Source organism: Prionailurus viverrinus, chromosome D3 (genome assembly GCF_022837055.1).
Source record: "Prionailurus viverrinus isolate Anna chromosome D3, UM_Priviv_1.0, whole genome shotgun sequence".
NCBI classification, from domain to species: Eukaryota; Metazoa; Chordata; class Mammalia; order Carnivora; family Felidae; genus Prionailurus; species Prionailurus viverrinus.
In genome coordinates this window covers 95,014,196-95,034,397 of record NC_062572.1, presented here as the reverse complement: position 1 = coordinate 95,034,397, position 20,202 = coordinate 95,014,196, and the positions used below count along the sequence as shown (strand labels likewise).

The following is a 20,202-nucleotide window of genomic DNA, read 5'->3' as shown; positions in this document are numbered from 1 at the left end:
CCAAAGAGAAAGCTCACCCCCCTTTCCCATCTCCCCTGCTCCCAGCCCCCCGCAACCATAGTGCCTCTTCCGGGTGACACAGTACGGCTGGCATTTTCATGAACTGCCAAACTGCTTTCCAAAGTGCTTGTACCACTTAACATGAGCTTACTGGCCAAATACACGTTCTCTTGGGATAAATGTTATTCAGATCCTACACCCACTTTTTACCTGTGTCATTCGTCTTTTCACGCGAAGTTGTAAGAGCTCTTCATGTGATTCTGGATATAAATACCTTGTTAGAGATATGATTTACAAGTGTGAGGTTACACTTTCCAGGTTGTACTGTTTCACTTTCTTGATAGCGTCCTCTGATGCACTAAAGTTTTTAATTTTCATGATGTCCAGTTTAAATTGTTTCTTTGGTCACCTGGGCTTTTAGTGTCCAAGATCCCAAAGCTCCACCTCTGTTTTCTTCCAGGAGTCTTATTGGGTTCAGCTCTTCCATTTAAGTCTGTAACCCGTTCTCGGTTACATTCTGTGTGTGACAGGAGGCAGGGTCCAAATTCATTCTTGGGCTCTGTCTCCACTGACCTGTCTTAGCACCCTTGCCAAAAATCAAGTTGTCCTAAGTGTCAAGGTTTGTTTCTGGACTCGACGTGTATCCCGTGATCTATCCTTCAGCTGGTACCACACCTTCTTGATGACTATAGCTTCAAAGTAAGTTTGGAATGGGAGGCAGGAGTCCTCCGATACTGATCTACTTTCTAGGACGCACTGGCTACTCTGTGTCTCTTGTATTTCCATATGAATTTTAGGATCGGTTTGTCAATTTCTGCCAAAAAGGCTACGTGGGATTCTCACAGGGATTGTACCGAATCTACAGATCAATTCGGAGAGTGCTATCGTTACGATAATATCAAGTCTTTCAATTCTTGAACACGGGATGACTTCTATCTATTTAGATCTTTAATTTTTTCAAAAACATTTTAAGTTTTCAGTATGAAATCTTGCATTTTAGCTAAATCTACTATTTCTCCTTTCTGATACTTTTATAAATGAAATTACTACACTAATTTCATTTTCAGGTGGTCACTGCTAGCATACAAAAATATAAGCGCTTTTTGTGTATCTATCTTATACCCCGTAGCCTCACTAACTCATTTATCAGCCCCAGCAAGTCTGTGTGTGTACTCCCCAGACTTGCCTACACACCAGGTCATGCCACTTGTCAACAGAGTCGGCTTTTCTCTTTCTTTTCCATCTAAATGTCTTTTAGCACATATAAGACAAAAAAAAAATATGAAAATCCAAAACAGGAAATACCAAAAATACTTTAAAAAAATTTAGTGTTATCAAAAGCCTTAAAATTTATACACACTTTAACCAAACAGTTCCACGTCTGGAAAGTTATCCTAAAAAACAAACAAACAAAAAAAAAAAAACCAAGGATCCCGGCATCAAATATAAAAAACCGGAAATAACCTAAATGTCCACAAATAAGAAATTCCTGGTACACCCGTATGATGAAATACCGTAAGATGCCGTTAGTCTCGGGTGAGAAGACAATACCACTTTAAATACACAAATTCTAAGTCACAACTCATTGTCAGTAACGCGAAAAACACGCATCTACCCATCCGGGAAAGACCGTTCCGTGAGCCATTCTCACATAGAGAGTATTTACTATTAGGACTCACGTTCACCGCGTAGAATTCCGTAAGACCGTGTTTGTGACTGACCCATCCCGAGAGGTAAGAGGAGAATGGCTGTCAAGCACGTTACTTACACACCGAAGACGGTACCGTTAAAGGAGAGGGTCAATCAGGCGAGCGCATGGCCATCACGTGGAAGGTGTTCTGCTCAAGCCCCACCTGAAGAGGGCGCCTTCACCTCTCCTCTGTGAGGCGCAGGTCCCAGATGTGTGTCTGTCATCTAAACTGTGCAGGTGGATCTAACTTTCACCCTGTAACCCTATGGCTTAGAGACAGCGAAAGTGAATTCTCCATTCATCAAGGAACTTTAAGCCACAAGACGTAAGAGTTCCCAGCGCTTCCGAGAACTCGAGAAGTGAAAGTAGGCTTCTACTTCAAAGCAGTAACATTAGAGAAGATGCGACAGAGGGTCGGGTCCCAACTTGTAAAACAGGAGGTGAGCGCTCTTGGGAGGAAGCAGAGCCCCGAAGACCGCTGGTGCACACGAGCAGCTCGCAGCCACGCTCCAAACCTAAGGTTTCCCCGAACACGGAACAGATGTGGAGGCCACTCCCGTGCCGCCACGTCCACCTCCGGCTTATCTATCCTGAGAAAAGCCCCAAAAGCCAGCCTCAGATCATAAAGCAGATTCCAAGAAAGGCACAGCTGAGGCCAGGGTTTCCTTCACAGGCACGGGAGTCTACGACCCACGGACCTCCACCTGCAGAGTTTACATCCACTGAGTCTTAAGTGGGTCACTGCAGACTGACGGCCTATGGAAGATGTGGGTAAGTCAGTCTTCCCACAGGAGGGGCCGGGCCTTCCCCCGACCTCAGCACCGACCACGTCCGAGACCGAAGCTACGCTACCGCTACTGGAAAACCCAAACTGGACGCAAGGGGGTGACAGTACTTCAGTGACACAACAGTACTGAGGTCAGCCTGTTAATCAGAACGGATGACGGGAATGTCTCACGTGGCCGGTCCACAGGCCATGACTAAATCTTGTTTCATAAAGTGGACTTCTTTTTTCCTACTTCGCCAGACGACCCAGGAGTCATGTAAAGTAACTGCCAAAATAGTACGCATTTTTGTAAAAAGACAAAAAATTCTATTGCTGTAATACCAGTTTAAACTTGAGGGATTCTTATAGACCAGAAGCTTTTTATTTTAAGTTTATTTATTTACCGTGAGGGACAGAGAGAGAGCACGAGCACGAGCAGGGGAGGGGCAGAGAGAGGGGGAGAGAGAGAATCCCAAGCAGGCTCCACACCGTCAGCACAGAGCCTGATGTGGGGCTCGAATCCATGAACCGTGAGATCATGACCTGAGCAGAAGTCAGAAGCTTAGCTGACTGAGCCACCCAGGAGTCCCCAGAAACTATTTTATGGGGTTTTTAAAATGTTTTTGAATGTTCATTTATTTTTGACAGACAGAGAGAGAGCACGAGTAGGGGAAGGACAGAGAGAGGGAGACACAGAATCCAAAGCAGGCTCCAGGCTCCGAGCTGTCAGCACAGAGCCCGACGCGGGGCTCGAACCCGCGAACCGTAAGACCGTGACCTGAGCCGAAGTCGGACGCGTAGCCGACTGAGCCCCCAGGCACCCAAACTTTTCTATGTTTTTTGAATGAGTCAACTTTTAAATGCCACAAAAACCTAATGAGCAATAATTCAGACAGGGAAACTGAGGCACAAGGAGCGCGAGTACTTCTGCGAGAGTGGTTGTCCCTGGGCAGCATGCGATAGGAGTCCCAGGGAGTGATGTGCTTTCTCCTTTCCGTGCTCCACCCACACCGGCGAAGTACAGAGACACTCAGGAAAGGAGTGGACAGGGGGAAGGACTGGAGAATCATACTGAAAGTCAGAGTCTCTTGCAAACGCCCTGGTCACCCTGGAAGTTACGTGTTAACAAACTTCCAGGACCACATCCTATATGGAAGAGGTAGCATCACCAACCCAGACGTCCTCTAAGCATTGTCTGCATGGGCAGGTCTATCCCACCTCATTCGTTCCGACAGAAGCACTGCGATCCGTTTTGGTACTCTGGTTACACTAGCTGTCCCTCAAAGAGCTGTTCCCAAGGCTGAATGATACGAAAGGTAACCCTCATTCCGACACAAGAATGTAATAATGAAATCAATTATTTTCGGTTGACTCTTCTGTCATACGGCAAGATATAACAGAAAGGAGATCAGAGCTGAAGTAAACAATACTGCCAGGAATAACTGACAAAAACGACTATGAAGCTATCAGTGTTTTCAGAGACACCCTTTAGCTGGAGAACAGAGGGAAGGAATCAGAAGTTGCCTGCTGAAAATTAGCGGGCGGGAGACCAAAGATTTTATAACCACCGGCCGGATGATGGGTTTACGCTGGACTGGCGGGTTTCTGTCAGGGAGGAACCTGGAGGTGCCGAGCCCTTTTTCTGAGCAAGAAACCTCAGAAGGTTCTGCCTTACAGAACCTCACAAGGCAAGCAGAGAAAAGGCGGTGCGACGTGAGTGCGTACGAAGGCCACGCGCCGGGGCAGGCCCCCCAGGACGGGGTGAACGGGCGGCTCGAGAAACAGGAGGAACCCAGGAGCTGCGAGAATCCTGCTGCAGAATACTTCCTTTACTTTAAAACAAAACAAAAAACAGCATGTGGTCTGGATACAGATTCAGTGTAAATTTGCCGCGACTAATAAAGAAGATCTTCTCTGTGTGGTATCTGAATTTTCAGTTTCCAAAAAACGTTTCAGAGGGGAGCTTGGATCAAAGAACCAGTCTACCTAGGCCTGCTTCCGGGATTCGAAGGCGAGCCTGATGCACACACCAACTTTTTAAGACCTTTGCTAAATCAGAGGTTAAAACGTGCACGAGGAGCACAAGCACAGACTCACAAGTCCTTACTGATCACACGACCAGAGGCACCAACCGTGGCTGCCACCGGGGCAGGGAAGGGCAGGGCGCGGATTCCTAAGCAGGCCAGCTGGAGGTCCACCGGGGCGCGGGGACAGGGGCGCGGGGAACGGCCGGTGCGTCCCGAGGAAGCATGACGCGCAACTCCAACGGGAGAAGCGGGCTTTTCACTTTTCCGCGGGGCCCCTGAGCCTCTGCTCAGCGTCCCTTCTAGGAGTACTGAGCCAGCTGCCTACCGGGGCACTTCTCTGAGCACGGCGAAGTGAATTCCCACACGCCAAGTGCTTCAAACGCCTGCGGCTGACAGGACAGGTCAGGTTGGCGGACGCAAACTTCACACGGACAGAGGAAGGGGCGGCTCTGGCCGACACAGCCAATTCTGCGCACACTTAAAAGCAAGTCCTCGTTAGGAATCCACCTGCAACGAACATTCTCTTTGGTTCCGAGTCACTTAAGTCACAGTCATGAGGAAAAGACGCAAAAGCAAAACAAACGAACGCTCTGTACGTCAGAGTTTTCAGAGGGTCCCGTGTCCTCAGACAATCAGCGCTAATGGACACTTCAGGCCGAGCTGGCGGTGACACTGGAGGGGTGAGAGCACCCTGCGAAGCCACGGGTAGGAAGAGGGGCCAAAACTAAACACCCTGAGATCGTAAGTACACTTGATCTACGCTTTCACTGGAAAATGGGAAAACTAAGCAGGGCTTAGGCAATGAGACTCCCAGGATGCACAGGGAACAACATACAATCAGACCGATCGTCACAGCCGAGTCTGTTAACTGTGAAAAATCAGAAAGAAACTGAAAAGTCTCCTTCCCTGGGAAGATGGACAAATCGACTGTGTACATATTCAACGGAACACTTCCGAGAAGCGAAGAGTACGTGAACTAGACCTGTACGTGTCAGGGATCCGTTTTATAAAACAATGTTAAGTCAAAACGCATGTTGCAAAAGGGTACACGGACTAAGGTAATCTTTATGCAAACTTTTCAGAGCATGCAAACAATACGATTTCAGGGAGACAAACATAAGTAGCAAAATTACTGGGAGACGCGTAACAACTGAATCTCAAATGCAAACAGAAGTTGCCTGCAGGGGAAGGAAGGTGAGCAGGGGGAAAAGAAGAGAAAGTCCCCCCTCCGTCGCTTCTCCACAGCCACCTGGCTTGAACACCAACTCTGAGCACTGAGGTCTGAGCTTCGGTGTCGCCCGTGTGCTACGCGACACCCACACAGTCACGGGGCTCCCTCTCCCGCTCAGGATCAAGTGCGAGCACCCTGACTTCCCTTACAAGCACCGCCCCACGTCCCCACGCTTCAGCGGCACCCCCAGCATCCTGGCCCGAGAGTTTCCGCAACCGTGGCTCCCCGGGCCTGCGCCTCTCTCTTCCCTGACCAGTGCGTGGCCCGGGCTCTCAGAAATCCAGATGTCATCCCAATGCCACCCCTCACAGGGGCCTAACTTAGATAATCCCGGCATCTTCCAACCCCACTGATTTCCCGAGGGCACCGTACTGACTCCGTGATCGCTCCGTACTACAAACACCGTTACTGTCACTGCTCAAACCTGCGCTCCTCTGAAGTCTGTGTGGGTGCACAGGAGGAGGGGCTGACTCCAGCGACCCTGCCAACGAGACTTCTGTCCCCTCTGCCAGTCGCCCTGGCGCATCTGAGACCGGCTGTGAGAGGCGGCAGAACTGTGCAGCCCGGAGAAATGAACTCCAGAGCACGCCGCTCACGTCCCGGCTCCGAGGGGAGCACTTCGGCAGGTAAGTGAGCACTGCGCTGGCTCCTTCCCTAAGGGAGGAGTTTCACTACGTTGTCTTGACTGGATTATGCTGACAATCTGCCCAAAAGGGAGCAGTCCAAAGGAAGCAGTCCATTTTTCTAGGTGCAAGGAAGAAAGAAGGCATACGTATCGTCTACATAAGCTGAAAACTGATGAAAATTATCGGCAAACAGCATCAAACTATCCCAGCGGCATTATGGTGGAAATGGAAGTATTCGATGAGAAGTATCATTTGCCTTTCCAAAACTTTTATGCACTGAGGGGTCAAGCAGAAATGGTCCGGACTTCACGGAGATACTTCAGCCAAAAGTAAGAACCGCCCATCTGTCAGGACAAGAGGGTCACTGAGCAGATCACAACCTGGTTCCAGAAAGTGCCATCAGCACAGGGGAGAGACCGACCCGTTATCGCAACCTCAGTACAGAATGCGCCATGGAAACCACCCCACCCCCCCGCCCCCCACCAGCAGGGGTGCCTAGCGGCCTCTCCAGACGACACCCGGAGCAGTGCACCACCCGGACACTCCTGCAGGGCTGCCCGGCACACATGTGACCGAGCTCTGTAAAATCTTTCACGGAAGTTCACAGACACACGGCAACAATATCACATTTCTTAAAATCTGATCAGTTTCTCTCTCAATCATCTCCACTCTTAAAACCATATTCTAAATAATCATTTAACTTAATTTCAAAAATCTTTTCTTTTACCAGAGGAGCCCAGTAGGTGTAGAGACAGCCTATTTTCAATGCTGGTACAAACTGCGAGCAGGATACTACCAGAAAATAGAGGTTCAAGAAAAACTTGAACTGTTCATACAAAACCTAAAAAGGAAAAAGAAAAAATTAACACAGTCTCTCCAAGGAAAATCTTTAACACTTCAATCAGATAATTAAATCGGCACAATATCTAACTACATCTCCATCAAGCATTGAGAATATGCCCTGAGTTACAGTAAATTTCTTAATTTTGGCACTGGCTTTCCAATAACCAAATCACATACAAAGCGAGGGAAGGTTACCTCAAAATTATATCTAAAATAAATTGAAAAGAAGACAATTAGAACTTTCAACTATCTTAAAAGCATCCTCTAAAAGTTTTGATTTTCCAGTTTTCCACACTGACCTACATATAAATATCTTCGTACGTACAGCAAAGCAAATGAGATAGCAAGTCCTTTCCAGTGTTGGTGGTCGATAAATATATATTTATATACACACAAATGTGTATCTTGATGACTCAGAAAATCTTACAATGGGAAAGTCGTGTTAACCTTGTATTTATGCAACGGTAAAAAATAAAACACGACAGCCACATCTCTGAACACGAACGTCAGGGCAGTTTCACAAAAGCTGAGTGAACAGGCAGAGAGTGCACACAACGTGACTTCACAAAACCGCCTCCGCCTCCTGTAAATATCTGCTTCTCGCAGACGGTAAGAGACGATGACATATAAAAGAATGTGAATTCCAAAGCAATCCTGGAGACAGATGCCTACGTATTTTTTACAGACTCTTAGCGGCGAACCTGCAACAAGAGCTTCAAATATAAAATAAGTATCATTCAACAAAATGTTAGGAAGGCAAATCCTGCAACTTTCTGTTTTTGTTTTTTAATTCAAATAGAGTTGTCTTTAAGGAAGAAAACCCAAGATCCGGTATATTAATACACTTCTATTTACAAATGCTCAAACTATTAAATTGAAATTGAAAACGAAAATGGAAGAAACCTCGTGTTTACAGACGAGAATAACTCAAACAGCAGTTGTAACCGCAATTAAACTTCCATCCTCGCAACTTGCAGTCGAAATCTCCTTGGATACCACTTTTTATGCAACTCGAAGGTAGGAAAATTTCAACCAGAGCAGAGCAGTGGGTTAAGTACTTACTGTTGACTTAAAGAGTCCGGAACCACAGGTTTCACGTAATGAAGTTTTCTACATCAACACACAGTTGCTTGTGCAACTAAAGCATCGGCTGCATTGATAACATGTTTATATTCATAATCATATTCAATTGCTGTCTAAAAATGTTTTCAGTCATTTCATAAATTAATCTCAGCAGGAGAGAAAGCTCTTTTTCCTCAGTGATTTCTTTAAAATCTCTGTTAGCATAAATTATATCTATTAGCAATTCAAAAATTGCCATTTGGTGCTAAAAATGGCATTGAATTCCTACTGTGCAATTACCAAATGTTTCTAAAATACTACGTTTTAGATGAAAAGCCTAATTTAAGAGACAATCTAAGGAAAAAAATTCACACAGTAATACTTGTGCAGACAACCCATCAACAGGTATTTTCAGGACACAGCCAATCTTGGCAGGCTGTGTGGATTTACTCTGGTCAAAATTAAGCTGCGCTGTTGGCTTTAAGCCACTGTAATCAATACTTTCTTGTCTACTGAATGAACTTTGTGACCTTTAGGGAAATGTGCAATGCTCAGCCAATCCGCGAGTATTTAATAATTTAAAATTAAAAAGAAAGCAGCAGCTTCATTCAATGCAGATGAGAGTATTTATCTGCCTGAAAGACAGTTTACATTTTATATCCTGACAAAAGAGCAGTCTTTCAATTACGGAGCCAGCGGTTTTGTGTGTTTTAATAAAGAGCAAATTAGATATCAAGCATTCACCAACTATTAGATGGATGGGGAAAGGTGGTGGGAGGTAATCAATGCCCAACATAAAATCGGCATGATTATTTACATAAAAACATGAAAAATAAGACAGCCCTTATTTCACAAAACCAAAAGACTTTCTTGCAAAATAGCATAAAGCTAATAACTAGAACATGTCAAAAACTTTGATCTAGAAACATAACCAGTAGTAGCTGCCTTTTGCCTGTAGAAAGATGAATAAATTCGTCTATTAAAATAGGAAATGATGCACAAAAATCAAAAATTATCCAATCATTCTAAATACGTACAAACTGAGTTTGTACATATTTAAGACAAAAATATCACCAGCAATAAAAAAAATTAATCAAATATTTAAACCTCAGTATTTATACTCAGCATAATACCTATTTAAGATAATGAATAATACAATAATACATGGCCTGAAATTCATAATGTGAAGTAGAAAATCCATCTATAAATGCTTACAGAGATTCTGTTATGGAGTCCTGTCTGTGTAAGCACTTATGTTACTCTCATTTGGAGGCTCCTACGCAGGCTTTACACTTGGCATTCAGCTTCACTTCCAAACAAAACTTAAAGCTCTTTTCTGATAATTTAATTCAGGCCCACTTGGTTATTTCTACAGTAGCATAAATATTTTTATCTAAGGCTGAAGTCAAACTATAAACTTTCTCTTTTCTTAATTTTTTTTTTTTTTAATGTTTATTTTTGAGACAGAGAGAGACAGAGCATGAACATGAACAGGAGAGGGTCAGAGAGAGAGGGAGACACAGAATCTGAAACAGGCTCCAGGCTCTAAGCTGTCAGCACAGAGCCCGACGCGGGGCTCGTACTCCCAGACTGCGAGATCATGACCTGAGCCGAAGTCGGACACTTAACCGACTGAGCCACCCAGGCGCCCCAAACTATAAACTTTCTTAAGTTGAACTCTATGCTGTACCCGTAAAAGTGTGCATGAATTATTTAACAATCATCTGAAAGATGAATGGTTCAAAAACAAAGGGACACTGATTTGGACGGGACACAATTAAAAGGGGGGAAAAACAGTGAAAACAAAAGCAGCTGGCAATGTCTCATATAAAAGCCCAGTTTTAAGAATGTAACAGCCTTACCCCGGGTATAAAGGTAAATATATTGTATTTCTGGTTTTTGATAGAGTTTCGGGGATGCTTCTCTTCACACTTTTCAGGACATCCGAGCCACACTGTGCGAGCTTTTAGTTCTCTCTTTCTTTGACAAATATTTACCAGCCAATCACAGCAACTGCATGAAAAAAAGAGACACATTATGAATGCTCTATTCCAAGTCTTTAAACTAATCGTACACATTTAGAGCCAATACGGATTGTTTCTGTGTATATGCACCAGACACTGACAGCATATCTAAAGCTAATCTGTAGGGTTGTCTTAAAATAAGTTTTATGGACATGAAGGTGTGACATAAAACACTGAGAGAAACTCGTATGAGCGAGTATATGACGACTTTTAGAACCTCAAGGAAACTATCTTCCCTGTTTAGACCAAACAGGGTCAAAACAAAACGAAAAACAAAAAACAAAAACAGAAAACCACACTGACATTCTGAAGTAGTCAATGCTTTACTACGCTGAGAAAAAGACAGTCTGTTGTTCATAATTCTCAACACACCGCTCAGGAATTTGATGATAGAGGTCCTCAGACATCAATTCATCCCAAATGTGACCTGCCCTCTCTTCTTTGAGGGGACCACTTTTTTCCTTTCTAAAAAGGCGACTTTTCTAGTAGCATTAATACAAAGTTAAGACTTACGGCTCAATACAGTATTTAGAAAGGGTACTGATGCTCTGTGGAATGTTCTAGTGACAGTGACAGTGACAGCTCCACTGCATTGTCATGCAGCCATGCTCATCTGTGCAGTAAACACGTTAGATCTGTCCTTGCTCTAACAGCACCAGGGCTCCAGGAGCACAAATACTTCTACTCCCTGGACGTCCAAACCACCATTTTTGGATAGAGAGAATAAAGTTTTCTCAAAATACTTAAGAAAATGATGAAAAGGCATCAGAGCCATCTCAACTGAGCGTAACATAATCATGAATTTAAAATCTGATCTAATTCAGATCCCCACAACGCCGAGGAAGCCTGGGAACAGTCTTCCAGGTGCGCTCCAGGCTGGACGGGCAGGCCGGCAGCAGAAGGCGCAAATGCCAAACTCCCCTCGGTGACAGAGTAAGCTCAAAAGGTCACAGTAATTTTGCGTGACGACGACAGTCTTCTAGGCGTCATTACAAAATGAGGCTGATGCGTCTGGACTTGTACCTTGAAGTCACCGCCTAACTTCCACAGTGGGGCACTAGCCGACACGACCCTCCGGAAATCGCCTGCCTGGCAAGTGATCAAAACGCAGACACGGCGCTTCACGGCCCAGCCGGGGGGCATCCCATGTGAGCGTACAGATGTGTGCAGTGCGTCTCTACGGACGGTCTGCCTACTTGCCAGCTGTGCCCAGAAGATCTTCGGTCTGGAAGGGCAGGGATTTGCCCTCAGAAGCCCCCTGGACTTCGGTCGTGGGCACCCGGCCACAGCACCGGGAGCACTGTCACCGTGAGTGAGCTCTCCCACGATGGGAACGCATGCGGCAGCCAGACGAGCGGGTCAGCTCTGACACACCCCCAGCGACCCTCCTGCTTCAACTTTTAAGAACAGACAGCATCTTCACATATCAAGTATACTTTTAAGTCCCTGACTGTTATAAATCAGGATGTTATTAAAGTGATTTAAGGCTGTCTAAATATTCTCATGTTTACTGCTTTCTTTGGGGGGGGGGGGGGGGGCGGGGTGGGAGAGTAAGGGATCGTCAAGTAGCTTTAGTAAAATGTTAGGGATTTGTGATCTGTTCAGGCGTGAATGAACCAAAAATTAAATAAGACTTCAAATAAAATAAAATAAGCATCAAACTCCCATTTCTCACCTTGCCGCTGCTTCCACTGTGTGGCTGGACACCCTCCCAAGGACTCTTCTCCTCTGGCACCATCCACCTTGCCACGCCCCTGCCACCCGCCCCTCCCCCATCAGGACCCCAGACACCCCGGAGGTCAGGGGGCTCCCTCCCGACTCCTTCCCGGCAGCAGCTCAAAATTGCCAGCCTCTTATCTACCGCATACAGCCGGTACTCCTGATGCACAAAAGCCACGCAGTTATGGTACACGAGGCCCACGTTACACGAGCCGGGAGGGACTCTTCCCCAAACTCTGGGTTCAATCGGTCTGACACCCGCAACTACCTTCCAGAGATGTCAGACCCCCACGTCTCCCCCAGGAGGAAACCGGGGGCCAGAAAAGTAAGCAATTTCTCCAAGACGAAACAACTCGTTGCTGGAAGAGCTACGTGGCTTCCCGAGTCACACTCAGAACGCCTCCAATCTTAGAAAGTTGCACCTGACACAGAAGCGCACGTTACTGGGGGCGCCCGGGTGGCTCCGTCGGCTGGGCGTCCGACTTCGGCTCAGGTCACGATCTCACGGTCTGTGGCTTCGAGCCCCGCGTCGGGCTCTGGGCTGATGGCTCAGAGCTGATGGCTTAGAGGCTGGAGCCGGCTTCGGATTCAGTGTCTCCCCTCTCTTTGCCCCTCCCCCACCCACTCTCTGTCTCTCAATAATAAATATTTAAAAAAAAAGCTTTTTAAAAAGAAGTGCACCAGAGCGCCTGGGTGGCTCAGTGGGTTAAGCGGCCGACTTCGGCTCAGGTCATGATCTCGTGGTCTGTGAGTTCTAGCCCCACGTCGGGCTCTGTGCTGACAGCTTGGAGCTCAGAGCCTGGAGCCTGCTTCAGATACTGTGTCTCCCTCTCTCTGACCCTCCCCTGTTCATGCTCTGTCTCTCCCTGTCTCAAAAATAAATAAACGTTGGGGCGCCTGGATGGCTCAGTCGGGTAAACGGCCGACTTCGGCTCAGGTCATAATCTCGCGGTCTGTGACTTCGAGCCCCGCGTCGGGCTCTGGGCTGACGGCTCAGAGCCTGGAGCCTGCTTCATATTCTGGGTCTCCCTCTCTCTCTCCCTCTGCCCTCTCCTGCTCATGCTGTCTCTGTCTCTCAAAAATAAATAAACACTAAGAAAATTAAAAAAATAAATAAATAAATAAATGTTAAAAAAAAATTTAAAAAGAAGTGCACGTTACTGTACTGCCCAATATAGCATCCACTGGCCACGTGACTTTTTTTTTTAAGTTTAGTCGAGAGAGAGAGAGAGAGAACAAAAGAGAAAGAGTGCAAGCATGGGTGGGGGAGGGCCGGAGAAGAGAGAATCCCAGACAGGCGCCATGATGTCAGCATGGAGCCCAACGGGGGGCTCAGTCTCACAAACCGCGAGACCACGGCCAGAGCCGCCATCAACAGTGGGACGCTAAACTGACTGAGCCACCCAGGCTATTCATTCGGCATGTAACTATCTCAGTATGAATCAAAATTCAGTGAAATAAAAAGTCCAGTTCCTCAGTTACATTAACCACATTTCAAGGGCTCAACAGCCACCTTGGCCAGCGGCTACCATACCGGACATCGCAGATCTAGAACATTCCCATCGTCACAGGGAGGGTTAGCGGGCAGGGCTGGTCCACAGGGAGCACGGTGCAGACACAGGTGCAGCAGACAGGATACAAGCTTCCTATGTGTGCGCTTCCTTTAGCACTTCAATTTGGGGCGAAAATCCTCCAGCAAAGTATTCAAGCAGGAATTTTCGTTCTGAAACACCTACTTACCTAATGTGTGTGACTGCTTAACGTACACGAGCCGGGCAAATCTACCGTGATATTGGAAACGAGAAAAATTGAGCGTTTGAAAAATGTATGTAAAATTTAGAAAACGTGGGTTTTACAAAGTTTACGCTGGTATCAGCATATTCTTATACAGACAAAAGGCTCCATAAATGTAAAACCACTTTGAGCATCACATGCACACTGCAGACAACAGCTAAAATAAAAACGTCAACATCAACACCACTGCGTGTAGCACCTGAACCTAACAACCCAGGAAGTTCCAAAGCCTTACACTCTATAAACTCTAAATTAAATACCAAGGGCTAAAAACACGTATACTCAACAGTTTATTAATTTTTCCCTATAGCCCTGTATAGGAAAAAAAAAAGAAAAAAAGATTCCTAGACTTCCAAGATGTAACGATTATTTGAAACACTTGGCTACTGATAACTATCAACGAAAGTGTTATTACTAAGTATTTCCTTATACAAATACAAAAGAAAGTAGTAGACAGGGAGCCACAATCCAATCACATGCTACTTCACAGAATTAAATGAATGCAGAGCCTTGAGGGTTTAAGAGCCTGGGGTCCCACCAGAATTGCCGCTGGCGATGCAGGCAGAAACTAGGAGCAGGAGGGGAAGACGGGTGCCTTGAGTGCATAAGCCCCCCAAGATGAGTAACCCAGAAAGTACACTTAAGCCTCAGGGAGCTGTAGAGGTAAGCAGGAAAATAAAATGAGGGGCAATTTCTGAGGAAGATGGATTTGTGAATACTGATAGCAAGAGGGCGAATGAAACGGAGGTCCTTGGGAGGAAACACCCAGGAGCTAGCTTCACCTGGTAACACTTCTTTGGAAGTGGAATATTTTCTAAGTGAGTGATTGCTCAGGAGACACTGCCCATTTATACATAAATCACCTTACATTGTCAAGCCAAATAAGACTAAATCCAAGAGTGGATACGGCGGAGCAGCATGGACACCCTCAGCTTGTCCTGTCCCGGAAACGCAGCCAGATCAGCACCAAGCCATTCTGCACACCTAGGAAACTGATCTGAGGATTAACACAACAATCCGCATACCCTGAGCCACAGAACTCGGCAGGTGCGCCGTGCGGAGACGTGAACTGGTGGAGAAAAAAGCCCCAGAAGGTAGGGAGCTGTTTTCGTGGAGAGAGGACAGAGAAAGAGAAAGGGGGAGAGTGAGGCACATCAAGATCGTGCAAGAAAAGCACTCCCCCAAAAGCAGCTGGAGAGAAAGAGTGAGAACACTCGCAGGGAACTGAACAAGGAATCTGTTCCCCAAAACCACTGACGAGAAGAAAGGAGAGGGTTTCAGTACCACCAGGATTCTACAGACAGTGGAACACAGTCTGAAGTTCTGGAGCCCAGTGCCCGGCGGTGCTCTGGTGAGGAAGCGGGGCGAAGCCCCAGGAGCAGGCAGCGGGGTCTGAGAGGTCCGTGTGCCACACGGGGAGAAGCAGTTCCGCTGCTTGGCGTGCATTTGGCAGAGGCCATACAGCCTCCCCACGGGCAAAGGTCCCTGGGGATCCCAGAGAGCAGCCACGTTTGCTGGTATTGGGACAAAGATGCCAGAGTGTGGCAAAACCTGGTGCCAGCCGTGCGTTGTGATTGGCCATAACCTCCGAACCTCCGCTGCTGTGCAATGGCATGAACATTTTCTGGGGCAAGCCAGGACCGGCCATTGCTCAGTGAGACCCTCCCCCAGAGAGCTGGTGTGGGTCCAAGCCACAGGGGTCTCTGGAGTCTACAGGGTACCCTATCTGTGTAGAGATGGGGAGTGGACGGAGGCCTGAGACAACGGAGAGGTGCCTGATCACAAGTCAGTGAAAGAGCGAAGTTCCTGTGCCAGAGACTAGGCAACCGGGTGAAACCATTTCCATCTCTCATGTGCACGCACGTGTGCCACAATGATCCACCTCAGTAAGCTACGCAGCGCCACCTACTGGACAATACAGCGGTTACACCAAGCCCTGCCCAACTGCGCCATCCAAGTACACCATCCAGAAGACCAGCACAAGTCCCTCCACCTGCTTAATGTACGGACTATAGCGGGCTTCACTGTTCAGTTCTAAGGGAAACTGGATGTAACTTCACTGTAGTTTCATTCTGTTTTCTGGCTCATGTATTTGTTCGTTTGCTTTGCTTTGTTTTTGTTTACACTGTTTTCTTTTTTTCGTTTTTCTTCCTCATTCTTGCATACAGAAAGAAAAATTTTTATTATTTTTTACCTTATTTTTTACTTTATAAATTTTTTATTCTATTTCATTTAATTCTATTTTACTGTATAATTTTTTTCCTTACCTTTTTTTTCTTTCCCTTTTCTCTCTATTCTATCAAGTTTCTTTCAACAAGCAGATGAAAACACACCTAGCATCAAGCTTCATTTGATTTTTTGCTTTGTTTTTAATTTTTTAATTTTTATATTTTACTTTTTCTTTTCCTCCAAGATGACAAAATGAAGAACAAAAGAAAGAAGAGAAAGACATGACAGCCAAGGCTTAATCAACACAAATATAAGGAAGATGTCTGACCCAGAATTTAGAACCATGATAATAAGAATACTAGCTGGGGTTGAAAAAAGTCTAGAACCGCTTTCTGCGGAGATGAAAGAATTAAATCTAGTCAGCACGAAATTAAAAATGCTATAACCGAGACGCAATCTCAAATGGATGCGATGACGGAAAAGATGGACGAAGCAGAGCAAATCAGCAATTAAGACGATAAAACTATGGAGAATAATGAAGAAGGAAAATGGAGGGAAATAAAGGCAAAATATCACGATTTGAGACTCAGAGAACTCAGTGCCTTATTAAAAAGGAGTAACATCCGAATGATAGGAGTCCCAGAAGAGAGAGAAAAGGGGGGAGAAGGTTTACATGAGCAAATTATAGCAGGAAACTATCCTAATCTGGGGAAGGACACAGGCATCAAAATCCAAGAACCACAGAGAACTCTGATTAGATTTACCAAAAACCAACAATCACCAAGGCAGATAACAGTCAAATTCACAAAATACACAGAGAAAGAATTATGAAAGCAGCAAGGGGAAAAAAAAACTGTTTAACCTATAAGGGAACACAGTTCAGGCTCACAGCAGACCTAGCCACAGAAACCTGACAGGCAGAAAGAAGTGGCAGGATATATTCAACATGCTGAATTGGAAAAATATGCAGCCAAGAATTCTTTATCCAGCGAGGCTCTCATTCAAAATAGAAGGAGATATAAAGAGTTTCCCACATAAACAAAAACTAAAGGAGTCTGCGACCACTAAACCAGCCCCGCAAGAAATTCTAAGGGGGACCTTTGAGTGGAGAAAAGAAAAAACAAAACAAAAAAGACCAAAATCAACAAAGACTGGAAAGGACCAGAGAATATCACCAGAGACATGAACTCAAAAGGCAACCCAATGGCACCAAATTCGTATCTTTCAATAGTCACTCTAAATGTCAATGGACTAAATGCTCCAATCAAGAGACACAGGCTCTATACAAGACCCATCTATACGCTACTTACAAGAGACTCATTTTAACCTAAAGACACCTTCACATTGAAAGTAAGTGGATGGAGAACCATCTATCATGCTAACGGTTGTCAAAAGCTGGTGTAGCCATACTTATATCAGACAAACTAGATTTTAAAATAAAGACTGTAACAAGAGATGAAGAAGGGCATTATAACATAATTAAGGGGTCTATCCACCAAGATCTCACTGCTGTAAATATTTATGTCCCCAACATGGAGCCACCCAAATATATAAATCAATTAATCACAAACATAAAGAAACTCACTGATAATAATACCCTAAGAGTAGGGGACTTCAACACCCCCTTACAATAATGGACAGATCATCGAAACATAAAATTAACAAGGAAGCAATGGCTAAGAATGACACACTGGACCAAATGGACTTAACAAATATATTCAGAACATTTCATCCTAAATCAGAAGAATACACATTCTTCCAAGTGCACATGGAACATTCTCCAGAATTCATCACATACTGGGTCACAAATCAGCCCTCAACAAGTACAGAAAGACCGAGATCATATCCTGCATGTTTTCAGACCACACTGCTATGAAACTCAAAATCAACCACAAGAAAAACTGTGAAAAGACCAGGAATACTTGGAAATTAAGCAATACTCTACTAAAGAATGAATGGGTTAACCGAGAAATTAAAGAGAAAATTAAAAAGGACGTGGAAGCTAATGAAAATGAAAACACAACCCAAAACCTCTGGGATGCAGCAGCGGCGGTCCTAAATGAGAAGTATATAGCAATCCAGGCCTTCCTAAAGAAGGAAGAAAAGTCTCAAATACACAACCTAACCTTACAACCTAAAAGAGCTGGAAAAGAACAGCAAATAAAGCCCAAAACTAGCAGAAGAAGGGAAATAATAAAGATTAGAGCAGAAATCAATGATACCGAAATCAGAGAAACAGTTGACCAGATCAATGAAACCAGGAGCTTGTTCCTTGAAAGAATTAACAAAATTGATAAACCCCTAGCTAGATTAATCAAAAAGAAAAAACAAAGGACCCAAATGAAATACTTTCATTTCACAAATGAAAGAGCAGAGATCACAACCAATGCCGCAAAATACATACAATAGTAAGAAAATATTATGAGCAATTATATGTCAACAAACTGGGCAACCTGGAAGAAGTGGTCAAATTCCTAAAGATAGAATCTACCAAAACTGAAACAGGAAGAAACAAAAAATTTGAACAGACCCATAACCAGTAAAGAAATTGAATCAGCAATCAAAAATCTCCCAACAAATAAGAATCCAGGGCCAGATGGCTTTCCAGGAGAATTCTACCAAACATTTAAAGAAGAATTAACACCTATTCTTTTGGAGCTGTTGCAAAAAATAGAAATGGAAGGAAAACTTCCAAACTCATTCTACAAGGCCAACATTACCTTGATTCCAAAACCAGACAAAGACCCCACTAAAAAGGAGAACTACAGACCAATTTCCTCATGAACATGGATACAAAAATTCTCACCAAGATACTAGCCAAACAGACCCAACAATACATTAAAAGAATTATTCACCACAATCAAGTGGGATTTATTCCTGGGATGCAGGGCTGGTTCAATATCCACAAATCAATGTGACATATCACATTAACAAAAGAAAGGACAAGACCCACAAGATCCTCTCAATAGATGCCGAAAAAGCATTTGACAAAATACAGCATCCTTTATTGATAAAAATCCCCAAGAAAGTAGGGATAGAAGGATCGTACCTGAAGATCATAAAGGCCATATATGAAAAACCCACCGCTAATATCATCCTCAATGGGGAAAAACTGACAGCTTCCCCCTAAGGTCAAGAACACAACAGGGATGTCCACTCTTACCACTGTTATTCAACACAGTATTGAAAAGTACTAGCCTCAGCAGTCAGACAACACAAAGAAATAACAGGGATCCAAATCGTCAAGGAGGAAATCAAACATTCACTCTTTGCAGAAGACATGATACTCTACGTGGAAAACCCAAAGACTCCACCAAAAAACTGGTAACACTGATATGTGAAGTCAGCAAAGTTGCAGGATATAAAATCAAGGCACCAAAATCAGTTGCATTTCTATCCACCAATAACGAAGCAACAGAAAGAGAAATGAAGGAATTGATCCCATTTACAATTGCACCAAAAACCATCAAATACCTCGGAATAAACCTAACTAAAGAGGTGAAAAATCTATAGGCTGAAAACTATAGAAAGCTTATGAAAGAAACTGAAGACACAAAAAAATGGAAAACCTTCCATGCTCATAGATTGAAAGAACGAATATGGTTAACATATAGCTCCCGAGGCTCCCACAGCCACACGGCCACTACCAAGTTCGCAACAGTTCAGGCTCTCCCACTGACAGAAACTTGTAACACTATGCTGGATGCAATGCAAATGCATCACTACTGATTCTCCTTTGTTGGTTATTACCTCTCTACCAAAGCCAGGGCCGATTTTCCCATGTTTTCAGTCCTCATCTGGATCCCAGTCATCTCCTCACCCAAATGACCCCATGTTCCCCAACTAAGGACAAGACAAAAGTCATCCCGGGGGTGCCTGGGTGGCTCAGTCGGTCAAGTGCCTGATTCATGATTTCCGCTCAGGTCATGATCTCACGGTTCATGAAATCAAGCCCTACATCGGGCTCTGGTGTTGAGTGTGGAGGCTGCTTACGATTCCCTCTCTCCTTCTGTCCCTCCCAAGCTTGCAAGCACACTCTAAATTTTTTTAACTAAAAAAAAAAAAAGACAAAAGTCACCTTCTCTACCACTTCTCCACTCTTCAGTGCTACCCTTCCCCCCCCCGCCTAAGAGAATGGATTCTAGTCTTCCTTCCCAGAACTGTCCTTCCCCCAAGGTGTCCCTTTCCTTTATTTTTCATAGACCTATGCCACATGTCCTGTGACGTGTTCAGAAACACCATCCTTCCATG

General features: G+C 44.8%; 1 protein-coding gene across 4 annotated transcripts in view; it reads right to left on the bottom strand.

The window, feature by feature from the left end:
- Positions 1–20,202, bottom strand: part of ATP9B (ATPase phospholipid transporting 9B (putative)) — a 248,910-nt gene that overhangs the window by 200,111 nt on the left and 28,597 nt on the right. For all 4 annotated transcript variants that reach the window (XM_047828023.1, XM_047828022.1, XM_047828019.1 and 1 more), the window contains exons 3-4: positions 10,108–10,258; positions 7,068–7,181 (exon numbers count right to left, since the gene is read on the bottom strand). In XM_047828023.1, the coding sequence (XP_047683979.1) occupies positions 7,068–7,181; positions 10,108–10,258 (265 nt within the window). The remainder of the gene's footprint in view (positions 1–7,067; positions 7,182–10,107; positions 10,259–20,202) is intronic.